At 36.4% G+C, this 26,005-nt stretch overlaps 3 protein-coding genes across 4 annotated transcripts; 1 reads left to right on the plus strand and 2 right to left on the minus strand.

Moving 5' to 3' along the window:
* Nucleotides 1–426: 426 nt before the first annotated feature.
* On the minus strand, nt 427–4,566 carry aptx (aprataxin). The gene is made up of 7 exons (XM_028463437.1): nt 4,088–4,566; nt 3,463–3,509; nt 2,990–3,256; nt 1,874–1,933; nt 967–1,193; nt 722–825; nt 427–598 (listed from the first exon to the last, which is right to left on the minus strand). The coding sequence occupies exons 1-7, from the start codon at nt 4,224–4,226 to the stop codon at nt 444–446; spliced, it is 999 nt and encodes a 332-aa protein (XP_028319238.1). The 5' UTR covers nt 4,227–4,566; the 3' UTR covers nt 427–443.
* dnaja1 (DnaJ heat shock protein family (Hsp40) member A1) lies at nt 4,282–13,077 on the plus strand. 2 transcript variants are annotated; one of them, XM_028463246.1, is made up of 9 exons: nt 4,282–4,401; nt 6,508–6,661; nt 6,763–6,946; nt 7,239–7,343; nt 8,578–8,805; nt 8,930–9,044; nt 9,858–9,973; nt 10,977–11,077; nt 11,362–13,077. In XM_028463246.1, the coding sequence occupies exons 2-9, from the start codon at nt 6,530–6,532 to the stop codon at nt 11,596–11,598; spliced, it is 1,218 nt and encodes a 405-aa protein (XP_028319047.1). In that variant the 5' UTR covers nt 4,282–4,401; nt 6,508–6,529; the 3' UTR covers nt 11,599–13,077. The 2 variants fall into 2 exon arrangements, with proteins under 2 accessions (XP_028319047.1, XP_028319127.1); XM_028463326.1 differs by having other exon boundaries at nt 4,289–4,395.
* A 2,189-nt stretch (nt 13,078–15,266) lies between these two features.
* LOC114473448 (WD40 repeat-containing protein SMU1-like) lies at nt 15,267–25,598 on the minus strand. Its single transcript, XM_028463124.1, has 12 exons — nt 25,217–25,598; nt 23,771–23,981; nt 23,531–23,683; nt 23,320–23,436; nt 22,219–22,347; nt 20,845–20,964; nt 20,585–20,701; nt 20,322–20,449; nt 18,413–18,539; nt 17,563–17,724; nt 16,311–16,463; nt 15,267–16,159 (listed from the first exon to the last, which is right to left on the minus strand). The coding sequence occupies exons 1-12, from the start codon at nt 25,522–25,524 to the stop codon at nt 16,061–16,063; spliced, it is 1,824 nt and encodes a 607-aa protein (XP_028318925.1). The 5' UTR covers nt 25,525–25,598; the 3' UTR covers nt 15,267–16,060.
* Between the last annotated feature and the right edge of the window lie 407 nt (nt 25,599–26,005).

Raw genomic sequence — 26,005 nt, forward strand, 5'->3', positions numbered from 1 at the left:
AGTGAACTACATAAATTACAGCAGCAGAGGGCGGCAAAGCTCCTTCCTCCTTATTCAGGAATCAGCGTAAATAGTGCTGGTGATTTTAAGTTTTTTAAGTTGTTGTAAAACAAGCAAATGAGAAAATCAGACGACTTATGCTACACAACTAAAACTTTTGTGAAATGAGTGGAGTAAGAACTATTGTGTTTTTTTTATATATTTTGGCTTTTAGCAATGACACTAGACAGATAAAGGGGGTACTTCAATTCAGAAATAGTGGGTACTTGAGCTAAAAAAGTTTAAGAACCACTGCAGCAAGGGACCTGTACTAAAGGTATGTCACTCCTTTACAATCACTATGATTAAAGATAGTAAAATAAATTTAGCATAACATAATATAAAGTAGAATTGACAACAAAAAAAAAAAACAGAAAATCCAACAAAAATGTTTGTGACTTATTTTATTTTGGAAAATGAGACTTGAGGTGCTCCTTTAGAGCTGGTATAGTGGGAAGCTCTTTGCGACACTTGTGGCAGCGGAGAGGAAGCTTCAACAGGTCACAGATGCCTTCTTTTACTGTCACCTTCCCATTCGTTTCAAGCATCTCAATGACATCTGTGTGCAGCAGAAAAAGAAACAGACAACCATCAAATGTCTAAGAGTGACCACAATTCACCACAGCTGATAATAACTTGGTATTAATAACCAGGCAAAGGACTTCACTAACGCAGCTCTTACCAGGAGACTCAATGAAGTAGTCAGTAGTGAATGAGTTCCAGTGCTTTTTGTTTTTTAAACATGACGAGTCAAAGTCTTGGCTGATCACGTGAAGGTGGACGTGGCTGTGAGAAAGAAAATAAGCTACTAAATAACGTGAAAAATGGGACATACCTCGTCAATGACCCCAATCACTTTTTATTCATCATATTACTTTGTATAGTTATGGCAAACATGACACAGGAGCCAATTCCCCCGTTTTGTACCTCATACTTGGAATGGCATGGTATCCCATCCGAAAAGGTAGTGATCTTGAGTCGGGACACTGTTCAATCATCTGCTCAGCGACTTGGTGCATGTGCTTCACCAGATCACAGTGGTCTTTGTGCAAAGCCTTCAGGCTGGTTATCGACTGCCATGGGAGGACGAGCCAGTGGTGGCGAGCTTTGGGATATTTGTCTTTTATGACCACCACTTTGTCATCTTTGTAAACCTAAAAGTAGCAACAAAGGCCTTTAGATTAGAGCAGATTGTACTTTATTAACCCCACAACGGGAAAAATCACTTTGTTACAGCAGTAAAGAGATAAAACTAAACTAAGAATAGCAAAGAGACTCACTTTAACCTGACAGCTTATTGATTCCTGAATTAATCCACATTATATTTGTACATTTTATTATTCAGGGTTCCTACTACAGCTTTAGTCCAATTAAAGTCAAGACTTTTTATTGCTATTTGAAATTAAATTTAAGACCAACTTCACAATAAACAATTGGGGGAAAAAACCCACCACATTAATCACAGTGTTAGGGTAATTTTCTTCTAGTGTCTAGTGCAGATGTGCAACTGGCGGCCCCCCAAAATAAACACACAAAAAAACAGACTAAAATAATCAAAATCACAAGATGACTTCAAAAATCGCACTTGTATTTAATGTGACAGTGCACTTGTATTTAATTCATATTTAATAAATAGTCTTTTGCCTACTTATGTACATTTTTTTTTCTTTGTTTATTGTTTCCTCTTTTCATTTGTAATATTTTTCAAGCCTCTGGAATAAAATAATTTCCCCCCCTGGGATCAATAAAGTATTACTAATTCTCAAAATACACAATTTACCCTCGTACCTTGCTTTAATACATCACATAGTTTAAAAAATAATATTTTGGTTACCTGCAGCTTAGGATCTTGCATTGAACTCTTGAGGCCTTGGCTCCAATGTCCAAACCGTTCCTTAAAAAAAAAAAAAAAAAAATATATATATATATATATATATATATATATATATATTGTTCCTTGATTAATTTATTCTACACAAATGACTAATAAATGACCAACATCTAGTAAAATAATTAAAATAGACATATTTCTACTGGCAGGGTTGGGGTCAATTATAATTGTAATCACGTAATTGACAATTAATAACAATCATGGCTTAATTAGAATTGTAATTTTAAAATTCTATTGTTGTCGTAATTCAATTTTAATTGAGTTTAGATAAGTGACTTTGTAATTGCCATGAAAATTCTATAAAAAAATTGTCAACTATAACTTAATGCAAAACTGGGGAACCACGTTACAGTTCTATGCACATTTCTACACGTGTAGTAAATAATTATTAAAATGTTTCATATCAAACTTTTCCACATTTTACCATTTTAAAAACAATTGAAACCGAGAGAGTCACTGACACAAAAAATGTCCAGCCCAACACACCAAAATTATTGAAACCTACACGTTTTGTTTGTTTTTGTTCTGTTTTTCTTAATAGCTCGATTGGAGCATTTATTAGTATTGTCAATATAGTTTAATTTATTGGATTGTGCAGTTGTTGATGGTGAATAATGGGAGTATTATATTGAAATTTCCTTTTTTGTTTTATAGAGATTTTTGTTGTGATTTGTTTTGTTTTTTCATTTTCATTCATTTTTTTAATTCTTTCATTAAAAATAAATAAGGGAACCAATAGATAGGAAATTAAATGACAGACATTTTTTTAGTGTATTTTACAGTTGATTCAGGGCCTGTTCTCATAAGAGATGCTAACAGAAAGCTAACACAAGAGTATGGTTATGTTTTATTAGCTTATTTATTTCATGCTCAGTAATTGTGATTAATTGTAATTGAACTTTAGTAATTGAGAACATGGTTGTAATTGACTTTACGAGGACAAAAAAATATTGTTTAATTGTAATTGGAAAAAATACTGGTCACTGCAATCGTAATTGAAAACGTAATTGAAACTGAAAAATGTAATTGTTCCCAACCCCGACAACAGTTACCACCCACCTCTTTTGTGTTTTTCTCTTCATGTTTCACTGTCTGACAGAGACCATCATCGTCTTTGTCTGCAGGTAAACTCCTGTGGTCTGATGAAGCCTGTGTTTGCAGCTTTGTGCTGCTATTGTTGTTGTTGTTACCCATGGGATCTTCTCTGAACCTCACAGTGTACGAGTACATCTCATTGACAATATGTAGAAGCTGACCAGGTTTTATTTTGACTTCATTTCCTTTTCCCACCACCACAGAGTTAACAGAGGTAGGGTTCAGGCCCAGCTGAGGAATTAGTGACAAAAGAAAAGAGGATATTATTCACAAACATATTAATCATATGATTAAAGGATAATGATAGCAACAGGTTATATAATAGCATGCCGGTAACAACGCTGCCAAAGTGACTGATGACGCTTATCTGACGTATGACTTTCAGAATTATTATTAAAATGAATTAATAAGATATGAATCAAACCATAATATCCTACCTGTTTAACTTTGACATAACCTTTGTTGCAATCTGCTTTCAGTTCAACTGGTGAGTAAAAAAAACACACATTTTTACAGGTTAAAGCTGATTAATGTCACTCGGCTATTCATCACCATAATAATAGAATTAAACTGCATGAAACAAGAAAAAAAACAAAACATGGACAAGTCTGTAGCATATGATGGAGAAAATAAGAATAAACAACTGTGTTAAACTGATGACAATGCACAACACAGCATACGCACAAGGTAAAGTCTTTAGGATAAACTAGAGTGAGTCAATGGGAAAGGAAAAACAACTATTGCAACATTCATTAAATGGTTTGAAGTATGTTTTCCTTTTAAAAAGACATAATTATGAGGACAAAGCCTCACTGATATAGGATATTTAAGGCCAACGCCGATACACTCATTGAGGGTTAATAAAAGCGGATATCCGATGTATCTGCTGATAACCGATATCAATCGATGGCCAATATATTAAATAAGAACAGTGATATACACAGGATATATACTGTACATGAACACAAGTTCTAGGAAAAGACATCCATTAAATGCTTAACAGTTCATTAGGTCACGTTTCTTGAATCTAAACTAGTTTGCTAACCAAATGGAAGTGTTTACCTTGCTCTCGGGAGCATTTCTTGTCTTTAATGGTAGTTTGTGGTCCTCGGCCCAGGACTAGTGTCTGCAAATGATGCAGCTGGATCGGTTTGTGTGCGCCATCCTCTCTAACAAACCAACATGTAAACATTTTTAACATCCCACGGATCTTTGTTCACACATGCGTTTGTTTTTGATGAGCTGTTTCTTGTCGCCTTAGCTCTGACGTCATTGTGTGCGACCGCTTTGGCGTGGACTGGCGGAGGTGGCTATTGCTAAATAAACAAGTGTTTGTCTGAACCCAGTTAGGTCTACAACTGTGCCCTCCGGTAAAGGTATTGTTCTGTATTTATATGTGTATTTAATGTTTAACTCGTGTTTTGTGTCAAAGCTTGTTTTTAAAAACGTAAATGTTTAACATTTCGTCTACGCTACGTAGCTACCTTTAGCTCCAGTTTTCGTTTGAACTGGAGACTGGTTTAGCTGGTGACAGACCACGTAACTCATGCTTATGTTTAATTATTGTAGCATTTTTTTAAAAAAAAATCTTGACACAACATGTTGGTCCATGTTTGAATATAACAGTAGAGTTTTTCCTCTTAAATCTATTACTTTCTGTCGCATTTTCTGACCAACTCAAACTCTGCTGTTATCAACACAATGTTAAGGAGATTATTTTGACATGTCACTGTGGAGATGAAGACACTGTGTCACGGTTATCACCACATGATCCCACGTTTTCCAACCAGGCAACAATGGACACGATTAAATATTAAGACACTCGTGTTGCCCAGCTGATCGGAAGTGGGTCACCATTTAATGTGCTTACCGATTAAACCATAACACCGTGCTATCATACCTGGTTTCTAAGCGCATTACGTAAAATAGACACTACTTTTTTTATTATTATTGTAAGTTCAAATGATTTAAACGAAACTGCTCATCACAGGCGTCGTGGCTGGCAAAAAAAAAAAAAAAAAAAAATCACATTTTTTTTACTTTCGTTTCTAAGTAAACAGAGTGTCAAATACCAAGGATGGAAGGCAAGATTGTTTTGATCTGTTATTTTTTACCACATTCCATGAACAAGGTCACTCATGATGATTAAATGGAAATTATAAAATAAAACAATGGGATGTGGTGATGATTAATGTAAACATGTGCAAAAACAATGAAGTCGGTCCAGTGTTATCTAACAATCCCCAAGTTCACAGCCTTGAATAATGTAACATTGATATTTGCCTTGCAATGAGACAAATGTTGTTAATGTGAGTATTATGTTTTTTTTGCATGGCTTTTGCATCAAAAGCTTTTGTTTTTATTAAAGGCGTAAAAAAAAAAAAAAAAAACGATTCGGCGATACCTCACAATATTTCACCGCTCGATTATCGTATCGATCCAAAAATGTCCAAATCTATTTTTTTTTTTATCATGGTTTAGAAAAATTAAACACCATTTTATTAACATATGCATAGCACGTAAAAACGCCCTGTCACCACATTTGAATATTTAAAAGTCGGGATGACTCGATACAACTTTTCACTTCCGGTGCGATACCGATATTGCAGCTTTGCATGTTGGCTGATGCCGTTATCGATCCGACCCCAGCACGAGTCATACATACTTTTATTACTTATTTTGTAATGTGGAATGTTACAAAAGGCTCGATCAAGTGATGTTACTCAAACAGAACAATAGTCAGCAACAGTAGATATGAGAAAAACTGACCCATTTATTAACCAATTGGTTACATACATTTTTACATATTATCTACAGTATTCTACAATTGAATAAATATGATATATATCGGAAATTTTAGATGCAGTCCGATATCAGCCAGAGAAGCAGACAATGCACATTAATAAACAGACATGCTGTAAATGAGCCAGAGTTAGCCAATACGACCTTGTTAAACTACCTCAATGCATTTTAGCTTGAAAATTGATTTTACTTTATATTCATAACACAATGTTACAAATGTTATGCAACACTTTGAAACATCCTTAAATAGAAGACCGAAACTATCTTGCTGGAACTATTGGTTTCACTGCCCAGCACTATCTTTATTATTTTTACATTGTAGGTTCATATGTTGTAACTCTTGTGTAATGACTTTAAAATGATAGGGTGTTATATAATTGAACATATGACGCTGTAAAACCTGAACTATAGAGTTTTCTTCCTTCAATATATGGTCAGAATGTTTTCTTCATGGTTGAGTGACGCATATTAACCGTATGTTTGGAATCAAAGGGACATTCTGTGCCTACTTGTTGGTTTTGTCTATTCATATCTTGATGGCGGTCATGTAATACATTCTTTTGTTGGAAGTGACAGTCACGTAACACATTCCTGTCTCCGTAAGATTGTTTGGAAGCCAGTTGCTTTTTTGTTTGTGAATAATTTGATCACACATGTTAAATCTTTTTCTTTGTTTGCAGATATTATCAGCCAAAGATAAACATGGTGAAGGAAACAGGCTTTTATGACACTTTGGGTGTAAAACCATGTGCGACTCCAGATGAGCTGAAAAGAGCTTATCGCAAACTAGCTCTGAAATATCATCCTGACAAAAATCCCACAGAGGGGGAGAAGGTAGAGTTAAGAACACGACTGATTTTGCTACTTTTTAAAGCTTTTCCAGCATACCACAACACAGACCGAAGACTCGTATGTTTTTGTTGTTTGTTTCGAAGTTTAAGCAGATTTCCCAGGCCTACGAGGTGTTGTCAGATGCAAAGAAAAGAGAGGTTTATGACCGTGGAGGTGAAAAGGCCATTAAAGAAGGAGGAACGGGTGGTAGTGGTGGAAGCTTTGCGTCGCCAATGGATATATTTGACCTGTTCTTTGGCGGTACTCGGATGCACAGAGAGCGGAAAGGTATGCACAACATGGATCAAAAGATTGACCCTATGAAATAAAGGAAGTGGAATTTCCTAATTGTTTTTGTTCTGCTGTGAACATTTCACAGAGATACTTCAGCTTCTGTATTATATTTCATTTCCTGCTCTTGAAAAAAAAAATACACAAAGTCAAGTCACATACTGAAGGATAATAAGTTCCCCTGTTGAAATAATTGTGATACATACCTTTGTGACTGAATAGTTATCTGGCTGGCTTCTTTTTTCCTGGATTCAGTGTCTGATGTTTTCAATACTATGTTTCTCCGCAGGGAAGAACATTGTTCATCAAATCACAGTGACACTGGAGGATCTTTATAATGGTGCAACCAGAAAACTTGCTGTCCAAAAGAATGCCATTTGTGAAAAATGTCAAGGTCAGTCTCGCTACATATGCTGTAGTTCAGTGTTTCTCAAATAAGGTACACGATGGCTCTACAGGGGGTACTTGAGAGAGAGGAAAATTAACAATTGAAAGAATAAAAAATATGGGCTTTTGAAATGTTTATTTTTAGTTAAAAATGTTAATCATACTAAATATTACCAGCAACTCACAAAACAATAACACAAAAAAAGAGAAACATATTACTGAATAATAAAAAACAAACAACCACAAAATGACAGCAAAAACACACGCACTAAGACACAAAAATTACCAATTATTACCAACAACACGAAACGACAACAGAGACAATAAATGAGGGAAAAATACACATCACCACAACATACATGAAACTAACAGAGAAACATACAACACCAAAAACACAAAATAAGAAAAACATACTGAAAAATAATATGAAACATTACGTTAAAACATTAACGGTCAGTGTTGGTCCCACATCAGGTTGGAAATGACCAGAAATATTAAAAACTGAAGAAAGAAATCTAATTAGGCGGCACTAAATACTGTTTCATTCTACTTACAAAATGAGATTCTTAAAAATGTGTGTTATCACTCACTTATTCCACCATTGTGCTCTATAGTTTTTCACAGAATTCTGTGCAAAATGTGTCACGTGCAGGTGCAGACCCAAATGCAGGGACTAAGGCGGAGCTCAGGTGCAATAAACCAATATTTGTTGTTTTTTGAGACATGGTCAGATAAGCAGGGATTCGGCACACCGGTGGTCAGTCCAGGGAGGCCGAGGTATCCAAAAAGGCAAAACTAAGAACACGAAGCGAGGGTAAACAAGAATAATGTCCAAAAGCACAGAAGAAACACTTGTTGTAGAATCCAGGAATTACTGGCATGAAACCAAGCTCAGCTCAGTGAGAAACGTAATAATATCCCAGCACTGAACTAAGGCAAAGCCTCCTCATTTATACACAGTGCAGTTAATTGCAGCTGGTGACCAATCACCAGCAGCTGGTGCCCAGCAGGAGAAAGCTGCTGGGAGGAAGGCCAAGAGTTCTTGCCTGCCCTACAAAATAAAACCCCATGCAGTCGGACACAAGGGGGTACTTGGATTCAGAAAAAAGAGAGAGGGGGTACTAGAACCACTACTCTAGTTTTATCTATTGTTTTGGGTGACTTTTCACAAATGTTCATCTTCACACTCCTCAGATTGAATTTGTCCAGAGTGCTGACTGTTGTTTTTCCCCTGACAACAGGTCATGGCTGCCGTAAGGGAGCCACTCAGATGTGCATGTCGTGCCAAGGCACAGGAGTGCAAATCCGTGTGCAGCAGTTGGTTCTGGGATTGGTGCATCAAATGTCCACAGTGTGCCAGGCCTGCCAGGGACAAGGGCAGCGAATCAACCCCAAGGACCGCTGCAAATGCTGCGGAGGCCGCAAGATTATTCGACAGAAGAAAGTCCTGGATGTGCACATCGACAAGGGTGAGAGGCGAGCGATAGACGTTATCAAGTTTGTGCTGCATACTTTAAATAACAAGAGAAAGAAAAACTAAACTTGTGTATTGCATAAGTGGTTTCATGCATACATTTGGGTCACGTGCTACAGGAATGAAAGATGGCCAGAAGATAGTTTTTCATGGCGAGGGAGACCAGGACCCAGGCCTTGAACCAGGTGATATTATATTTGTGCTGGATCAGCGAGAACATCATCAATTCAAAAGGTAGGAAAAGTTTCAATTTTAAACAAGAGTGTGGATAAACATTAGGACTGTTTTCCAAATCGCGTACTAATGCTGCGTTTGATTGCACTCGGAACCCGGAATGATCCGGGTCGTTAGTTCCGACCTCTGAGGTAGGTGTGTTTTATTCAGTAAGCTCGGAAAACATGGCTGGCTACAGCAAGCTGATGTTGTTTTTATATTTTTTGAGGAGCAAGAATACTTGATGGGGAAATATATTACCTCCTTGGGTAAGAGAGAAAGAGAGAGAGAAACGTCCTACACTTTAAGTAAGACTTGAACGCACCAGCGGGGTGGATCCTGCATAATTCATGGAACCATGGACTGTAGAGAGTGCATTGAATTAAACTGGTATCATTACCTACGCAGAGTGGCGTTCAAATGAACAAAGTAGGGATGGAAATACCACAACAGAGTCATTCTGCATTTTTAGTAACACACATGGCAAATTAAACGGCACATAAAAGTAATTCCAACTGACCCGGGGTGCTTTGATCCTGCCCGAGTTCCCGAGTTGGGGTTCCGAGGTCAAGGGCCGTTTTATTGCACTTTTCCGATTCGTTCTGTCGAATTTATCCGAGTTCCGAGTGCAATCGAATGCAGCGTTATGTACTCCACAATGTCCACACTGACCCCCTGGATGGAGACAGGGCTGACTGGCCTCTTGGTTCTCTTCAGGTCCACAATCAGCTCCTTAGTCTTTGTCACATTGAGCTATAGATTAATATTATTGTCATTATTTGTATTTAACTTCTGATACACGCTTTGTATTGAACTGGTTTCCACCGTCCACAGGAGATCACAGGACCTCATCATGTCCATGGAGTTGCAGCTCGTTGAAGCTTTGTGTGGCTTCAAGAAACCTGTCAAAACTCTGGACAACAGAACTCTAATAATCACATCTCATCCAGGTGAGTCAGACAGAAACGTCCAATCATGGCTTAAAAGCTTCCTGTCAGGGTTACACTTATGATAAACATCAGGAATCCAAGTTTAGTCTTTCTTTAATGAGGATACCACAGATATATTAAACCACTTCATTCATTAGAGTGTTTCTCTGTTCCTCGATTGACCGTCACTTCTCCTCTATCTCCATGTAATCTAAGGGTGTAAGAAAAATTTGATTCGGCTATATATCGCGATATTTCACAGTGTGATTGTCGTATCGATCCAAAAAATTTTCAAATCACGTTTTTTAATCACGTTTTGTTACGAAAACAAAACATAATTGCGCTAACATATGCTTAGCACGTAAATACCCGGTCACTATGTGTCAATGAACCACATCAGACCTTGTTAAACTAACTCCTCATTGCATTTTAGCTTAAAAGTTGTTTGCACTTCATTTTCATAAAACATGATGGGCACTGGATGTATGTGGTTACTTTAAAAAAAAAAAGATAAAAAATTAAAACAGAATCAGTTGTAGAAGCAAAAGTTTAACTATTTTGGAAAACCTAATGTCTACTAAAGCGAGGAGCTGCGCTCTTTTTTTTCTCCTCATAAACATAAATCACCAGTGAAAAAAGCTGGTGTGATTAGCGGCTAATGCTATCCTAGCTCAGTAAAACTACAGAGAGAACTTTTACCTGCTACTACCACCTCCTCACTGATTCTCCTCCACGCCTAATCCTTCCTAGTCCGGTCCCGGTTATAAAAGCCGTGTCATACAGCTCCAGGTGGTCACACACACAGCTTCTACTCCATGGTTGAATGGGTGAACAGACCAGTGTCTGTGTTGACGGACTGATGTCATCGTCAACAAAGACTCTGATTGGCTTTCGTCATGCGAAACAGTCGCATGAGTTCAATATTTTCAACTCTTGCGAATGTGCGGATATTTACATCCAAAGCACACTCACACTATTGAGCATGTCTTAAAGACTTGATATTTCTTATTTTTCCTAATCTCAGGGGAGTTGATCAAACCCGGTGACACCAAATGTGTCTTAAATGAAGGGATGCCCACGTATCGCAGACCTTATGAGAAGGGACGTCTCATCATCCACTTCTCGGTAAGACTTTTTTTTTTTTTTGTATATTAAATATTAACATAGGATAATGGTGCAACAAAAAAATGTAAACGTACATAATTACAAAAAACAATATAAAAAACAGATATTTTTGTACAGTAGGAAACCCTTTATTAACCTTGGGATTTATTTTGACATTTTTGTTCCAAGCCTTGCAGTAGAGTAACATTTTTTTTACACCATATTTAAGTTCTGTTTGTAAAAAAAATCACCTAATAATAACTACTGTGATAAATCAAATTAACACATGTGGCTGTTCCTCTCAGATTCTATTCCCACAAGCCAATTTCCTCCCTGAGAACAAGCTGAAGGAGCTGGAGCGCTACTTCCCAGAGAAGACGGATGCAGAGCAGTCGGAAAGCATGGACGAGGACCTCTACATCTACGCTGACCTGGAAGACTTTGACCCACAGACGAGGAGAAGACACAGGCGTCATCAATACCACTTTGTGGACGATGACGAGCACGAGAGCACCGGTGGAGTTCAGTGCCAAACTTCTTAAAATGATAGTCTCAACTTCTCCTCCCACCATGAACTCCGATCCTGATTTCAAACGCACCTTCCTTAGGATTTACGAGCACCTTTTTGTTTTGCTTACAATGTCCTAAATCAATGTCGTTATTTCACTTGAAATCACACAGCTTGAGTTCATGTTTTCAGCTGATTTATCGTGATATTTCTCAGATCGTAAAGTCTGTTAAATGTGGGGCACTTGAAATGAGATCGTTTTGAAAGTGGAGTCCCCTGTTCTCTGGCAGACACATCTATTTCATCACAGAGCTGTGTGAAAAAGCCAATCCCAATTTGTTTCTAAAGCCTCTGGCGACGGACTTATGGAATCTGTGTGAGGAGCAGATTACAGCTGTTGGTGGAACCTCAACATCTGTGTTCTACCCTTCAAAGGGCTAATGTTTTTAAGACGAGGATCTCTGCAGGGATTCTTTTTGGGTTCATGCCACTGTGAACAACAGAGAATGATTACATTTTTTGTGTTCTACTGTTATCATTGGTAACTGATGCCCACCAATGCCACTGGATAATTCTTAGATAATATTTGGATGCACAATTCAAATTCATCTCAACATTACTGCTTGGGTGTAACTAATTTTAACGTGAGCTACTGCATTTTTAAGGTTAAAATGATTTGCCAAGTGTTACCTACAATTTATGAGGATAGGGTTGCAGAGAGAGTTCTATTACTTGGTGTGTGTTTTGATGATAAAGGTGTTTTAATTTTTCTTACTTTATTAGCATTCCAGGGTCATTTTTTTTATTAATATCTTATTTAATTGAGAAATCAAGGTAGCAACCTTAACCTGTAGGTTTTCCTTGTTCTGTTTGGCTTTTTTAATACATGTTGATTTATTGTGAAACTGGTCATTTTAGGTTATAATCAGGAGAACTGAAAGTGTCTGCCTATGTAAAAGCCTTATAACTTTAACACTTCATTATGATTATTTTTTTGTCTTAAATTGTGTACAACAGGTTTCTTCACCATCAAGTGTTTCCTTTACAAGACAGAAGTCTTTGTCAAACTGATGCAATACTCAAGTATTTATTCAAAACAAAAAAAGGATTTTAATGCAAACTACTTTGATAAGGATTTGTAAGGTCTTAATTTCATTTGTTGCATGTCAGCCTGAATTTATTGTGTGTTACTGTGTTTTTAAATTAATGTTTGAAGGTCTTTTTTGAAACCAATAGGGATCCTAGAGTATTTTATCTTTAATAACTAGCAACCTTGAAAATATGAGTAAAGGAGATACATTTTGCCAAATGACTCCAGGGTTTTTCTTTTCATACTAATCCCAGATTTCTTCAATATCCACGTTTTTTGTTTTTTTTTTTAAATTACCCTTTCTTAGTGCGATTTTTATGCAACAAAATTTATTGATTCATAATTGGATGAGGAAATGTATATTCGATGTGTGCTGGTGTGAAAGTAATTGTTAAAATAAAGTGCATCTGTCCTTACTGACTATATCTGAGTCATTTGTAATCATATTCCCCTCCTGTAATAAATATCATTAATTGAAACGTGAAAGAGTTCCTGTGAAGTTCCTCCATCACTAGATCCTCCTCCTTTATCTATTAATGCTGTAAATACATTAAAGTCAAGGTTTTAGTTGTAAGTTAATGCTTTAATAAGAAATATACGTTATTGGGGTTTGAAGGTGGAAGAAAAAATGCATTTAATTTTGTATGAGGATGTTTAATTATGATTATATCTAATCTAAGTCATAGGATTTGATCTGATCATATAATTAGACAAATGTTTTTAAAAAGTAAGAAAGAAGAGGAAAGGGACAAAAAGAAATGTGAAAGATTTCATGCCACAATCAGGACATTTTTAAGTAATTTCTTAACAAGGACAAGTTCTGATGAACTATGGCCAGGCCCGCAGAACGTCTCCACGCCGAATAGCATGTACCGCCTTCCCGAGAATTCGGGAAGGTAGTACATTACTCCACCGAGTAAAACAAATGAAATTGTGCGACGTCAAATCGTAATCTACGTTGAATTGTCTTTGAAAGGATATATCACACGACTATGCTCCCATAAATTTGGAAATTACCGGAAATGGGGGGTGGAACCTGGGCCCCCTACCCTATTTCACAAAAAGGGCTCCGAGCGTCGTCACATATTCATACCAAACTGCATTCCAATCTAACAAGAACTAACAGAGAAGTAGTCGTTTGAAAAATGGGGCCCCAGGGTAATGGGCCCCATTTATATATTGATATGTGCCAATGATTTAGTACCATCAACCGATATAAAGTAATATTTTACTCGCAAATAAATGAGAAATTGACTTTAATTTTTTTAAAGTCAATTTAAAAAAGAGAAATCGGGCTCCAAGCGTCGATGCGTACACATCCAGAGATTATATCTACCAAATTTCAGCCAGATCCGTTGATGAATAACAGAGCAGTAGAGATTTTAACTCATGTACACAACAACAAGAAGAACAAAGTGGTGTTTTGAGTCCAGTAGCCTGGCCTATAAATCGTAAATGTAATTAAATATATTATACAGCGTGTTGTTGGATTGGATTCCCTCTATGCTTTAGGTTTCGAAAATATGACAAAAACAGTTATGTTCAGAGTTTGAATTTTATTAATAAATTTGTGTGTCAAAGCATGAGTAAAAATACACTAGAACAGACACGACCACATATCCTGTACGTGATTTCATGTTAATGGCTCACTACTTTGCTAGCATGTTCTACTGATGCACACACAGGATGACAGTGTGACCACGTTCATTATATGCACTTAGGAATGCACAACGGGTTAGTGAGGTTTATAATCATGCATATTTTACAAAATGTCCTTTAAATACTGTGACATCATTTATATATACGTAATTCACTGAGGTAGCATGCAGAGAAACAAAGCAATGCTTACACCTGATTCAAAATTAGTGAAAAACAAATTACAAAAAAACTATTACAAAACAAATCAGTCAAGTCATATACCTGATACTGTTTAATGCCCCCAAAAAAGGCTCATATTATTCATATTTCCACAACAGTTTACTATCATGCATTTTCATTTCTAACAAAGATAGAAGAGATGAAAATGGGGATTCAAACTGCACTGTTGATATTACAAGTGAAAGTGCATAACATGGGACACGAATGGAGAGAAAGATCATAAAACAGATTTAACACAAATATTGTGAATCTGAATTATTAAAGCATTTACTGTACTTTTTTTAAATCTAGATTAGGAATGTTGGTCTAACTAGGGTACAGGGCTGTGTGTACTAAATAATAGGAAAACCCATGAACCACAATTCTTTTTGCTCGTTTTCACCTCCACCCCAACATAAATCCTGTAAATCTATTTTTAATATCAACTTTTTTCCTGCACTTAATGCGACAGCTCAGTCCAGCTCAGCTCCAATGACTTTGGATGGAAAATAATCCATCCAAATAATAAACATACATTACAAAGAGAGATTATTGGGTAAGTAAATGATCAATTGACAAGAACAAACTTCCACCCAGCGCCAAATATCCTATTTACAAGATATTAGCAGTTATCTGGATCAATGATATTTATCATGGTACCATTATCATTCACACTTAAAAGCCTTAGAAGAAATTCATATTCCCATTAATGACACAGTAGGTCAAAATGTATGGGCACCCCAGTTATTTTTTTAAAAACCCAATGGAATGTTTAGTTTATAAACACATTTATAAAACTGTGGGGTAGTTGAGGAACCAACCTGACAAAACGGAGTCACTTAAAAACCTAGATATCAACCTGATCCAGATTCAGATTCAGGTAATTGATCTAAATCACCTTCTAAATGTAATGGAATCTTCCATGTCATAAGGTCTTCTTCTGGTTAAAATGTGTCAAAATCAGTTCAGTACTTTTGAATAACAAACATCCTTGTAATGTAGATCATGTCATTTGTTAGTACCTCATTATTTCTGTGGCAGTATCAGTCCCACACCAACTTGTGTGCACAGTAAACTCGCATCAATAACATAATTAAAGTATAGGATTTATTGGTTTTAAACTCTTGTTTAATGTTTTGTGTTTCACTTTTTGTGTAAAGCACATTGAATTGTCTTGTGTATGAAATGCTACATAAATAAACTTGCCTTGGTGGGAAAAAATGATTCTTAAAGAATAATATACTGTAGCTGCACTCTAAAGTTGCTTTAATGTTAAATATTTTGGCTCTACGAGGGTCCGTTGGGCAACAGTAACTTCTATCCATGACACTGATACTGTAGATACACCTAATTACCAGATCCTTTACCCTGTTCTTAAATCAACTTAACATTTGGACTTTGGAGGGGGTTGATTACAATTGACATTTCTATTGTTGTCTGTCTATAATTTGGTCAATAATAAAAAAAAAAAAACACAATATTGCACAAAATGCTTTTTCTCCATGTGGACGTCTCTCTTGGTCCTCAGTGAGTAACGTGTGGTGATATCTCAGGGCTTCCACAGCCTCAGCAGACCATCCTCGCTGTGCGTAGCGATCAGATTCTGGTGTGGATGGTGAGTTATGCCAATAACTTCTTTCTCGTGAATCTGTGGACACAAATAACCACATACTTAGTTATACAAATTACCCTCAACTCCTCAATGACCCCCCACCAGAAGATTTCCAGCTCCTAATTTTTAATCTTGTTAGAATGGTCTAACATTAAGCCCCCCCCCACAGACTAGACGTAGAGCTTACAGTCAGCGTTTTCTCCAGCCTTCCCGTCGTATAGTTGAAGCAGTATAGCACTAAGTCCTCCCCCACACAGTAAATCCACTCCCCACGGGGGGACAGGGTGCAGCACACAAAGTTTGCTCCCTCCTTACTATCTGAGCTGAACGATTTCACCGTCTGTAGAGAACACAAAAGAAGACAGATTATACTGCAGCAAAGCACAAAAAGAAGAAGTAAACACGTCAAGCTTTACATGACATGTCTTTATCCATCCCTCAATCCAACACTGCAAAAGGTCAACTCTTATTCAATGAAATATTCTAAATTAGGACAATATATGCTCCTTTCAACATATTTCTTCTTACCAGTTAGTTTACTTTAACATTTTTGTACATTTTACTTGTTTTAAAATAAAATCTTGGTATGGCCAAATTTTCCTTTTCTGTTGGGAGATAAATTTAGCTTATTTCCAGTAAAATCACGGCTATACTACTTAAAGGTCCCATGTCACGCTAATAATAATAATACACTTTATTTATATAGCACTTTTCAAGACATGTTACAAAGTGCTTTCCAAAGGCAGCTATACATTAGAAAATAAAAGATAAAAAGTTGTGGTCAGAGATTAAAACCGTTAAAAAAACAGAGACATAAAAACAAGTTTGAAGTTATTAAAAATCAGTTAAGACAAATCACCCTCTAACTCACGATTGAGGGAATCAATGATAAAAACACTTTGGGCATGTGTATGAACCCCACTTTTATCATGTTAAAAGCACAGAAAAGTCTAAATACTCTAAATACTCTTACACAAAATCTAACTGGTAAAAAAAATATCGAATCAGGCATTAAAAAAAAATAGACATATATTGCCTTAATTAAAATATATTTCATTTTATTAAGATTTCACTTTTGCACAGTGAAGTGGGCTTATTAAAATGGATGAAAATGATGGTAGGTAATGTGAATGCCATTATGGATGATGTATTCATGTCACTGCAGGATGTAAGATGAAAACGATCTGATTTAATGAATTCATTGGTGTTTTGTTTGACCTTCAGGTGTCATTATATCAACAGTGTGCAGCCTTGACTCATGACACTTTTAGGTTTGTTTTGATCTTGGCAGAAAACACACAGAATCTTCCTCATCCTGATGTGGTTTTCATCCCTTACGTTGTTGCTGGGTGACAGCGCTGTGGCTGCAAGGCTGTTCTAGGAAAAGGTTAATTTTGTGGAAGATCACAGTGTTTTTAGATTAGATGAAGAGCTCTCACCTCCCCGTGAATGCTCAGGATGAAGACTGTGCTGGAGTGATTACAGACGACAAACTGCTCCGGGTTTCCAGGGACAGGGATTACGTTGTTTACAGGGACTTCTGAAGTCGCAGACAGCGATCGGAATGTGTGGATGCACTTGCAGGATTTTGTGTCCCAAATCTGAGAAGTACACAATAAATAATACTAGATTTATGTGTATGACAACACAGTTGAATGCTAAAGATGGTTCATCATATGTGGAGGTAGATTTTTGTCTTCATTATTCAATCAATTTAAAACTTTTTAATGAAAAAAAACAAAACAAAAATCACTTCAATCAAAAACAACATTTTCAATCATAGAAAAAAAAGTGTTGAAATGCAAAAAAAAAAACCAAACAAAAACATTGAGACTCAAATAATTGCATTTGAACACTTTTTTTTTTAATTGAAAATGTTTTTTGGTTTTTTTGTTGAAGTCATCGTTTTTGTATTTGGGCCATATTATACAGTAGGTAGTACATCTTTTTTTTTGCATTTTAACACTTTTTTCTTTGATTGAAAATATGTTTTTGATTGAACTTTTTTTGATTGAAAAGGGTTTTTTAATTGAAGTGATTTTTTTGGATTGAAGTGATTTATTTATTTATTTATTTTTTTTTTTTTTTGATTGAAGTGATTTATTTTATTTTTTTGATTGAAGTGATTTATTTTATTTTATTTTTTGATTGAAGTGATTTATTTTATTTTTTTGATTGAAGTGATTTTTTTCAATAGACACAAATCTATCTCGATAATCATAGACTTTAAAAATGGTATGATTATGTTTCAATAGATTTATATAACTGTTGCACCACAACTATATGTACCTTAACAGAGCCATCGGATGAAGCACTGATGATGTGTTTTCCATCTGAAGTAAAAGATGCATCATTTACAAATGATGAATGGCCACTTAACTCCTTTAAGGTCTTGCCTGATCTCAGTTCATGAATTCTGAAAATGACAAAATTGAGCAATTAATAAATAAAGCCGCACTGGTACAAGTTGCATTGCATCAAAAAAAATAAAAAATAAAAAAATCTGCAGTGTAACTCGTAGGAGGAATTTGAGTAGAAACTGTGTTATTTTTTTAGCTCCAAGTGAGTGACAGGCTTAGCTAAAAACCATGACAAAAAGGTCTAATGCGCACTGATTCACATGGTCTCCCAGCAGAAGGAATTAGCATTAAAAAAAAGCAATTCTGTGAGCAGAGGAACTGCAGCAGAGGAACACGTTGCAGCTTTGTGCCTGAGCACATGGTATCTCTGCTACACCCACACAGCACATGCTCTCACAACACAGCAGAAGCTCAGCCCACACCCTCCAGCACTCTGAAATATCCTGAGACGCCTTCACGAGGAAGAAAACTTGTGGTACACATGAGACGTAGTCAGACATCCACCCACATTAGACAGAATTGCATGGATGTGATGTTTGCTAATGTCATGAATCTTCTTTTTGGTATTTTTTTAAAAAAATAATTGATTAAAAAGCCATGTTTTTATATCATAAGTAATGACTGAAAATGTCAAATGATAGAGGGTTTAAGGGTTAGCTAAAGATATAGATGTAGTGAGCTCCCATCTAGTGTTGTACATAGATATATAGCATGGATATGGCTTTGTTTTGGAGGGTTTTGGGGGATTTTTTTTTTTTTTGCTCTGATTTGATTATAGTTTTCTGTTGTATAAAGCAACAGAAAGTGGTTTTAAAATAATCAAATAATACAAAAAAAGGTTTCTTGTTATTCAATTCTAGAGATATTCTGGTTCATTTTGTACCAATGAGCCAAAATTTAAAAAAAATAAATATATATTTTAAGCATGGTTCCTAGATTGCACGCATACGTCTCGCCTCATGTCGGCCTCAGCATATTCTACTCCTAATGCATCATTTTGTGTGTGTTTTTCCCCCAAAATTGGTGATACCACTTATAAAACTGTAGAACTGTAAAATGTCATGTCCATGAATCTGTTTTTGTGCTGGGGCTCTTTTGGCTATGCTGCTGAAAATACATGTATGATCATAAACTGTGACGCTATTTTGTTCACACATAATATGCTATTTAGTCGTAATATATTGTTTTTTGTTGTTGTTGGTGTTGCAATATTGCCATATTCCTATCAGATTTAAGTAAATACTCGACTATGGATATGGAGATATTTATACTAATTGAATGATCTGAGCTAAATAAAGGTTAATATAAGCTGTAGAGAGGCCGCGCTGAGCATCTTTAATCCATCGTCCAAACGTCAATGTCTGTGCGACGTCGTCTGCCCAATGATCAAACGCTGATAGAGCTTTATTCATCGTGCCGACGTCGGCGAGATGTGTGTGTGCTATCTGGGTAAAGATTAATAAATATATTTATATTATTTCTAATTCATTGCATAATAAACTATTTGTACTTATGTACTTGTCAAACATTAATCAAAAGAAAAGTTGGTTGTCATTAACTTAGAGAATAAGGGCTCTCATTAAAGGTTTAGATATATAGTTCTATGTTTATGCCAGAAACCGCCTTTGAGTCAGATTTTTTTTTTTCTGAAGGTAAAGTTAGTGAATTGTTTTCGTCATTATTTTGTTTTCCCTTGTGTTTTCAAGATTGACCCACGCAGGGATTTATGAAGTCAATAAAATGATAATGTGCAGCACTCCCACACAGCCTCCACGAGCACAGAGATGCTATTCAGGCTATGTTTTAATCAGAGGACACATAACATCATCACATCCCACCGGATCGTCTGGTCAAAGGAGGCACTGAGGATCTGGTTGTTGTCTGCGGAGAAGCTCAGTGAAGTCACGCCTTTTGTGTGGGCATGTTCAAACCTGCGCAGGCACAAACCACTCTGGATCTTCCACACCTATAAAAACACACACAAGGAGTTAAAAACATATTAATGCAGAAACATAGAAGTCTAACTTATCGTCTGGTCCAGGCCACAAAGGCTGCACATATACTGACGATATAATAAAATGCATAGAAGAAGAAAAAAAACCTTTATTTTTCCATTCTGAGCTCCAGTGGTGAGCAGGTCTGAATCCTTACTGAAGCACATTGACAGCACGGTTTCATCCATCATCATGAAGCTGTCCTGGGCCTGATACTTTAAATCCTGTTACATAGTGGTAACACGCAGAGAGAAATCAAAATGGTACATTGGAAAACACTTCAAATTTCTTTTCAGATGCACAAGTCTAAACTCTTTTTCAAAAAAGACACTTAAGACAAAAAAACATTGAAATTGTTAATATTTACCTTGCTAATTTTTCCAGTGTAGAAGTTCCAGACCTCAATGAGTCCATCCACTGATCCGGTCACTAAATACTTGCCATCGGGTGAGAAACGAGCGCATTCTACATGTGATCGTCGTCCAAACTGTAGAATGAAGTGGCACACGCTCATAAACTTCTAAACAATCAGCATTCCTGTTTATCTTGTGAGAAGTTGTAACTAAAATGAAATAAAACCCCTCTAATCTGGTAATCTGTGGGAGTCAGAACACTTTGAATAATGTGTAGGAATGTTTTTTCTATATTGACTACACTGATGTTTCCTTATGGATTAGTCCACTACACAGCAAAGTTTTTCAAACAGTTCAATTTAAACACAAACGCATCACATTGATTGCGTTTTTTTTTCTTCATTCATTTTAAACACATGCTGCTGTTAGTTATATTACTTCACTGAAAAACAAAGAACAACAACAAGCAATTTGGCAGCCAACTAGAATTCTGTGTATTTCCAACTCTTGAAGGAAACAACTATATAGGTCCATTTTAAACATTTTTTTAAAAACACTTATTTAAATTGAATAAACCAATAATACATTTTTTTTAATGTTTTTTTTTAATAAACTATACATATACAATGAAAAACTATAAAGCTTTACTTGGGATATGTTTTAATGAATAAATCATAGGCTAAATAAAAAGAGTGATTTATTTAATATTAGCATAGAATCCACTAAAATAAAGTTTGGCTTCATGAACCAAAAAGATAGCGATAACTAGGAGTGTTGAAAAAAAATCGATTTGGCAATATATCGCGATATTACGTCGCGCGATTCTCGGATCGATTCAAAATGCACCCATATCGATTTTTTTCACATTTATTTATTTATTTTTACCTTTATTTAACCAGGAAAGTGTTTTCCACTGCAGGAGACATTGTAACTGCACAAAGAAGTGCTCTGAAACCTGGGCACGTTGACCAGCTTGTGTTTTTTCAATAAAATCTAAAAAGAAAGTACTAACTTTCTGCATTTATTTATTGTTCTAGGCATAAACCTCAGTTAAGTTGCACTAAAGTCATGTTGCACTAAAGTCAAAGTTGGTTTAAAAGCCACAGGCAGATTGTGTGTTATTTGAAGTTGTTGGCACGTGGCATGTTAAAGCCAATATTTTGAGTGTAAAATGTTCCAATATATTTCATACATAATGTTATCATTAAGACAGATTAGTTGTTTCTTAAGTCATATATATATATATATATAAATCGTAATAATTGTATCGCCAGATCCCAGACAATACACACCTATAGTAATAACTATTAATATGGTATTGTGACAAGAAACGCCCTTTAAACAAATAGGTGCACTGGTTACATGGAGGTACAATGAGTGTTGAGCACCTTGATGTGGCGATACAGTTGTGTTGGAAAGCTTTCCTTCTCCTTCTCCATGAGTCTGTCTGAGCTGTCTGAACTGTCGCTGGCCATGTCGGGGGAGAGATTATCTGAAAACTGCTCCAGTCTCATCGACTGCAACCAACAGGAAAAGCAAGCTTTATTTTATACACAAGGCAATTCAATGTGCTTTACATGACAGAAGAAATCAACAGTTTAGCAAATGAGGATGATTGTGTCGCTCTCCTATTCCGTCACATTTGAGAAACCAAACATGGAATAAGAAGAAATATGAATTATAGTTGTGTCGCAACTGTATATCTGATCTGTTGAAGGTGTTTAGTTTGTTATAAAAATAATCAACTTAAACCAGCATTTGATCTTTGAAAAATCTCTTGAGATTTAGAAAGTCCTTATGTGTACCCTGCTTAACTAAACTAAATGTATCAATCTTTTGGAAGCTGTAGCATTTTTAATTGTAGATATGATGTGAGGGACTTTTGAGGGCCTTTAAAAAGTTTACAAACTGTTTGTTTGCACAAAAAAAGGAGGAGATATACAGCTGGAAGACAAAGGGTTAAGTGCATCTGGTTCATAGGCTTGAGTTCTGAGCATCAACTGAATGGCTTTTTTTTTTTTAGGGGTGTCTCGATATTGGTCCGATATCAGCCTGAAAACGAATATCATATTCAAATTTCCGAAGTTCCAATTTTCTATTTATTTTATTCAATTGTAGAATACTGTAGATATTATGTTGAAGGTTAAAATTCGTGTAACCAATTTGTTAATAAAAAATGGGTCAGTTTTTCTCATACCTACTGTTGTTGCCTATTGTTCTCTGTTTGAGTAACATCACATGATCAAGCCTTTTCTAACATTCCACACTACAAAATAAGTATTTTTTTTTTTTTTAATTAAAGAAGAAGGAAAAAAAAGAAAAGTATGTATGATTCCAGCTGATATCAGATAAATATCAGTATCGGCCGATACGCAAGGCTACAATATCGGTCTCATATCGGAAATGAAAAAGTTGTATCGGGACATCCCTACTTCTTTTACCATGTAATTACAGAGAGGACTGAGCGGGATATTGACGAGCGTACTCACACCAACTTCCTCCAGGAGCCCAACGAGGCGGGACGGAGGAACCACACTGACCTCCCTCGCTAGAGACTCTGCTATAGCCCTGCGTCGCTTCTCCTTGCTGCTGCCGTTGGCGTACGCCTGCAATCACAAGCAAAAAAAAAAAAAAACATTGGTTGAGTCCAGTACGAGCTAGCGTTTTTAAATGTACAAACGGCTCATTTTTTTTTTTTACCTTCCGTGGGTTAAAGGAGGAGCACTTTAGTAGGCTCTCCAAATGAATGTATCTTTCTGGCTGGGTCTGTTTCAGCATAATCATGGGGTCAGTCTGCCTCAGGAGTGAACGAGCTGCACCCACCTCCCGCATTTCAATCAGCTCCATTACAACCTGTTAAGAAGAAATCAATGCTTTTCAATTGAATTAATCATTAAAAAATATATTGTTTTAAATGACTGACCAGTTATAAACACTTACCTGCTCATAAAGGTCAATCAGCGTGTTGTCAGGTAACTTTAAAGACTCAATGGCCAACAGGACGGAGTCCCAATGGCCTTTGTTTACGTCTGCAATGAAGCTATCAATGCTTTCCACTGTGTTCAGCGAGACAGTGGTTTCCTCCTGTAAGGTGGACAGCGTTCGGTGCAGGTTGTTCTCCTTGAGGTACTGCATTATCAGGCGGATCACGCTACAGAGAGGACAGTGAAGCACAATAATCCTTTATTCAAATTAACGATCAAAACTTTTCCCACATCGACTGTTAATCTTCTCGTTTGGTCTTTTTTTTATTCCCTTTCCAAACCACACACAAACACATGCATTAACTCTGTTGATCAAATTTACAGACACAATTTCACTGGGGTTTATTTGATGATGATGATGCATGATTTAAGATAAGTAGGTGAGAGCAACATTACAGTCAGCAGAAAAATGCAAGCATTACATTAGCTCTTCATAAATAGATCAGGGTCCTCCAGGCTGGAACAATACAACCACTGCAAAATAAACGATGTGGAAAACAAATTGGAAAGCTTGTAGAATCCAAAAACACATGGAGATAAATAAAAAATTTAATAAAAAAAAACTTTAAGATAAGTGTCCACATTCTCATGTGGAAGTAAACATTTTCACTTAAGAACATTTAAAATGTGTAGCGTCTTTAAGCTGTAGCTTGTGGTTCCATTAAAAAAAAAATTTATTTATTTATTTTAAATCAAAAACTATTATTATTCATATGGCATCATTAATGTATAACAACATATGTGCAACAATTAAATGTACATGATTTCACTGAAGTGGTTGTCCCAATAGCTGTACAATTGTGGGGAGAAAAGTACTTAAAAAATTTTTTTAAAAGTACAAACTTATATACACACAATAAACACACTGTTATTTAAAAGACTAGTACAGGTTAAACTCTACTGCAAACATTTAAAAAAAAAAAAAAAAAAAAAAAAAAAAAACATTTAAATTGAAAATTCCAAAAAACAGATCCTTTCTTCCTATGGCATTTTGGGCTACAAATGGCAGAAAAGTTAAGTGCATTTCATAGACGTGAGGATTATGGGTGAGTGTAAAAACTGTCAGAACCCCAGCTGTAACCTTTATAGCAATTAGTGACAATTATTCAACATGTGCGTTTAGAGTGGGAGGGTCCACGAGCACAAAATGTACACAAAGTACATCATAAATTCAGATGCTACGATAAACAAAGTCTGTCTGAAATACTAAGCGTTTGGCTGTTAACAGGGTGTAAAACCACCTCAATGTTCGAGATGTTTATCAATTTAAAAAATAAAAAAACATTGTCACACGTGTTCTAATAAGGAGAGCAAACGTCAGTAATCGACTTTAAATTGTAAACTGTTGATTAAAGTTCATGTATAGACGCTAATACAAAATAAAAGCAGAGACTACACTTACTCTGAGCGCTCCATCTCCATGGCCATGGTGGTGGTGGTGGTGGTGATGAAGGTGTCTCGTCCAGCTGAGGTTGCTCCAGACTGTCGCGGTTTCTCATGAAGCTCCAGCTCTGCCCTCACCGCAGCCACGTGAACCCCGCGTGCTGGGGACCGCCCACTACACGTGCTTCTCTTTTGTCTGCCGATGCCACACCGAAAGTCTTCATCACCCCCTCCTCCTCCCATAGTCTTCCTCCTCAGGACCCAAAAGGGGGGAGAGATGTTCACGTTGTGTGCGCTGTGCACCAGGCCTTTGCGATGACGTAGCATCTTTGGCGCATCATCCACAACAGCAACATCAGCACCACTGACATCCTCGTGTCTCAGAGCGTGCAGCTCCTCCACCAGGGACTCCTTGTTCCCAAACCCCAAAACATCTCCAGTCGTCCTCTAACACCACCCCCTGCCCTCCCCCCCCCCCCCCCCCCCCCCCCCTGCCCACTATAATGCAGACAGCAGGCTGTTGAACATATTTGACTATGTTTCAGTCCCTGAGCTCATAAGTATTCACAGCCATTATTACAGCATGTCTGTATAATTACATCTGAACTCATTCCTGTTTGATAATCAGCCACTTAACTCACACTAGGCTTCATTATAAACCTGCAAAATGAAGCTGCTCATAAATAGAAAGTGAATCATTAGCGAGTTGTTAACAAAATGAGATCATGGAGATTGTGTGCTAAACAACAGAGGTGTAAAGAGTACTAATATATCATACTCAAGTGGAAATACTGTTACTTGCTTGAAA

Source organism: Gouania willdenowi, chromosome 1, assembly GCF_900634775.1.
Source record: "Gouania willdenowi chromosome 1, fGouWil2.1, whole genome shotgun sequence".
Lineage (NCBI taxonomy): Eukaryota > Metazoa > Chordata > Actinopteri > Blenniiformes > Gobiesocidae > Gouania > Gouania willdenowi.

What these genes read in the sequence shown, in the direction of transcription:
- aptx (XM_028463437.1), bottom strand. Translation starts at nt 4,226, where the DNA reads ATGTTAAAAATGTTTACATGTTGGTTTGTTAGAGAGGATGGCGCACAC. An exon ending in GTTATGTCAAAGTTAAACAG is followed by an intron (nt 3,257 to 3,462) that starts GTAGGATATTAT and finishes CTAATTCCTCAG; the next exon opens with CTGGGCCTGAACCCTACCTC. An exon ending in CTACTTCATTGAGTCTCCTG is followed by an intron (nt 599 to 721) that starts GTAAGAGCTGCG and finishes TGCTGCACACAG; the next exon opens with ATGTCATTGAGATGCTTGAA.
- dnaja1 (XM_028463246.1), top strand. Translation starts at nt 6,530, where the DNA reads ATGGTGAAGGAAACAGGCTTTTATGACACTTTGGGTGTAAAACCATGT. An exon ending in GATGCACAGAGAGCGGAAAG is followed by an intron (nt 6,947 to 7,238) that starts GTATGCACAACA and finishes GTTTCTCCGCAG; the next exon opens with GGAAGAACATTGTTCATCAA. An exon ending in GAACATCATCAATTCAAAAG is followed by an intron (nt 9,045 to 9,857) that starts GTAGGAAAAGTT and finishes CACCGTCCACAG; the next exon opens with GAGATCACAGGACCTCATCA.
- LOC114473448 (XM_028463124.1), bottom strand. Translation starts at nt 25,524, where the DNA reads ATGCTACGTCATCGCAAAGGCCTGGTGCACAGCGCACACAACGTGAAC. An exon ending in TCCTTTGACCAGACGATCCG is followed by an intron (nt 18,540 to 20,321) that starts GTGGGATGTGAT and finishes TGTCATTTTCAG; the next exon opens with AATTCATGAACTGAGATCAG. An exon ending in GGCTGGAGAAAACGCTGACT is followed by an intron (nt 16,160 to 16,310) that starts GTAAGCTCTACG and finishes TTGTGTCCACAG; the next exon opens with ATTCACGAGAAAGAAGTTAT.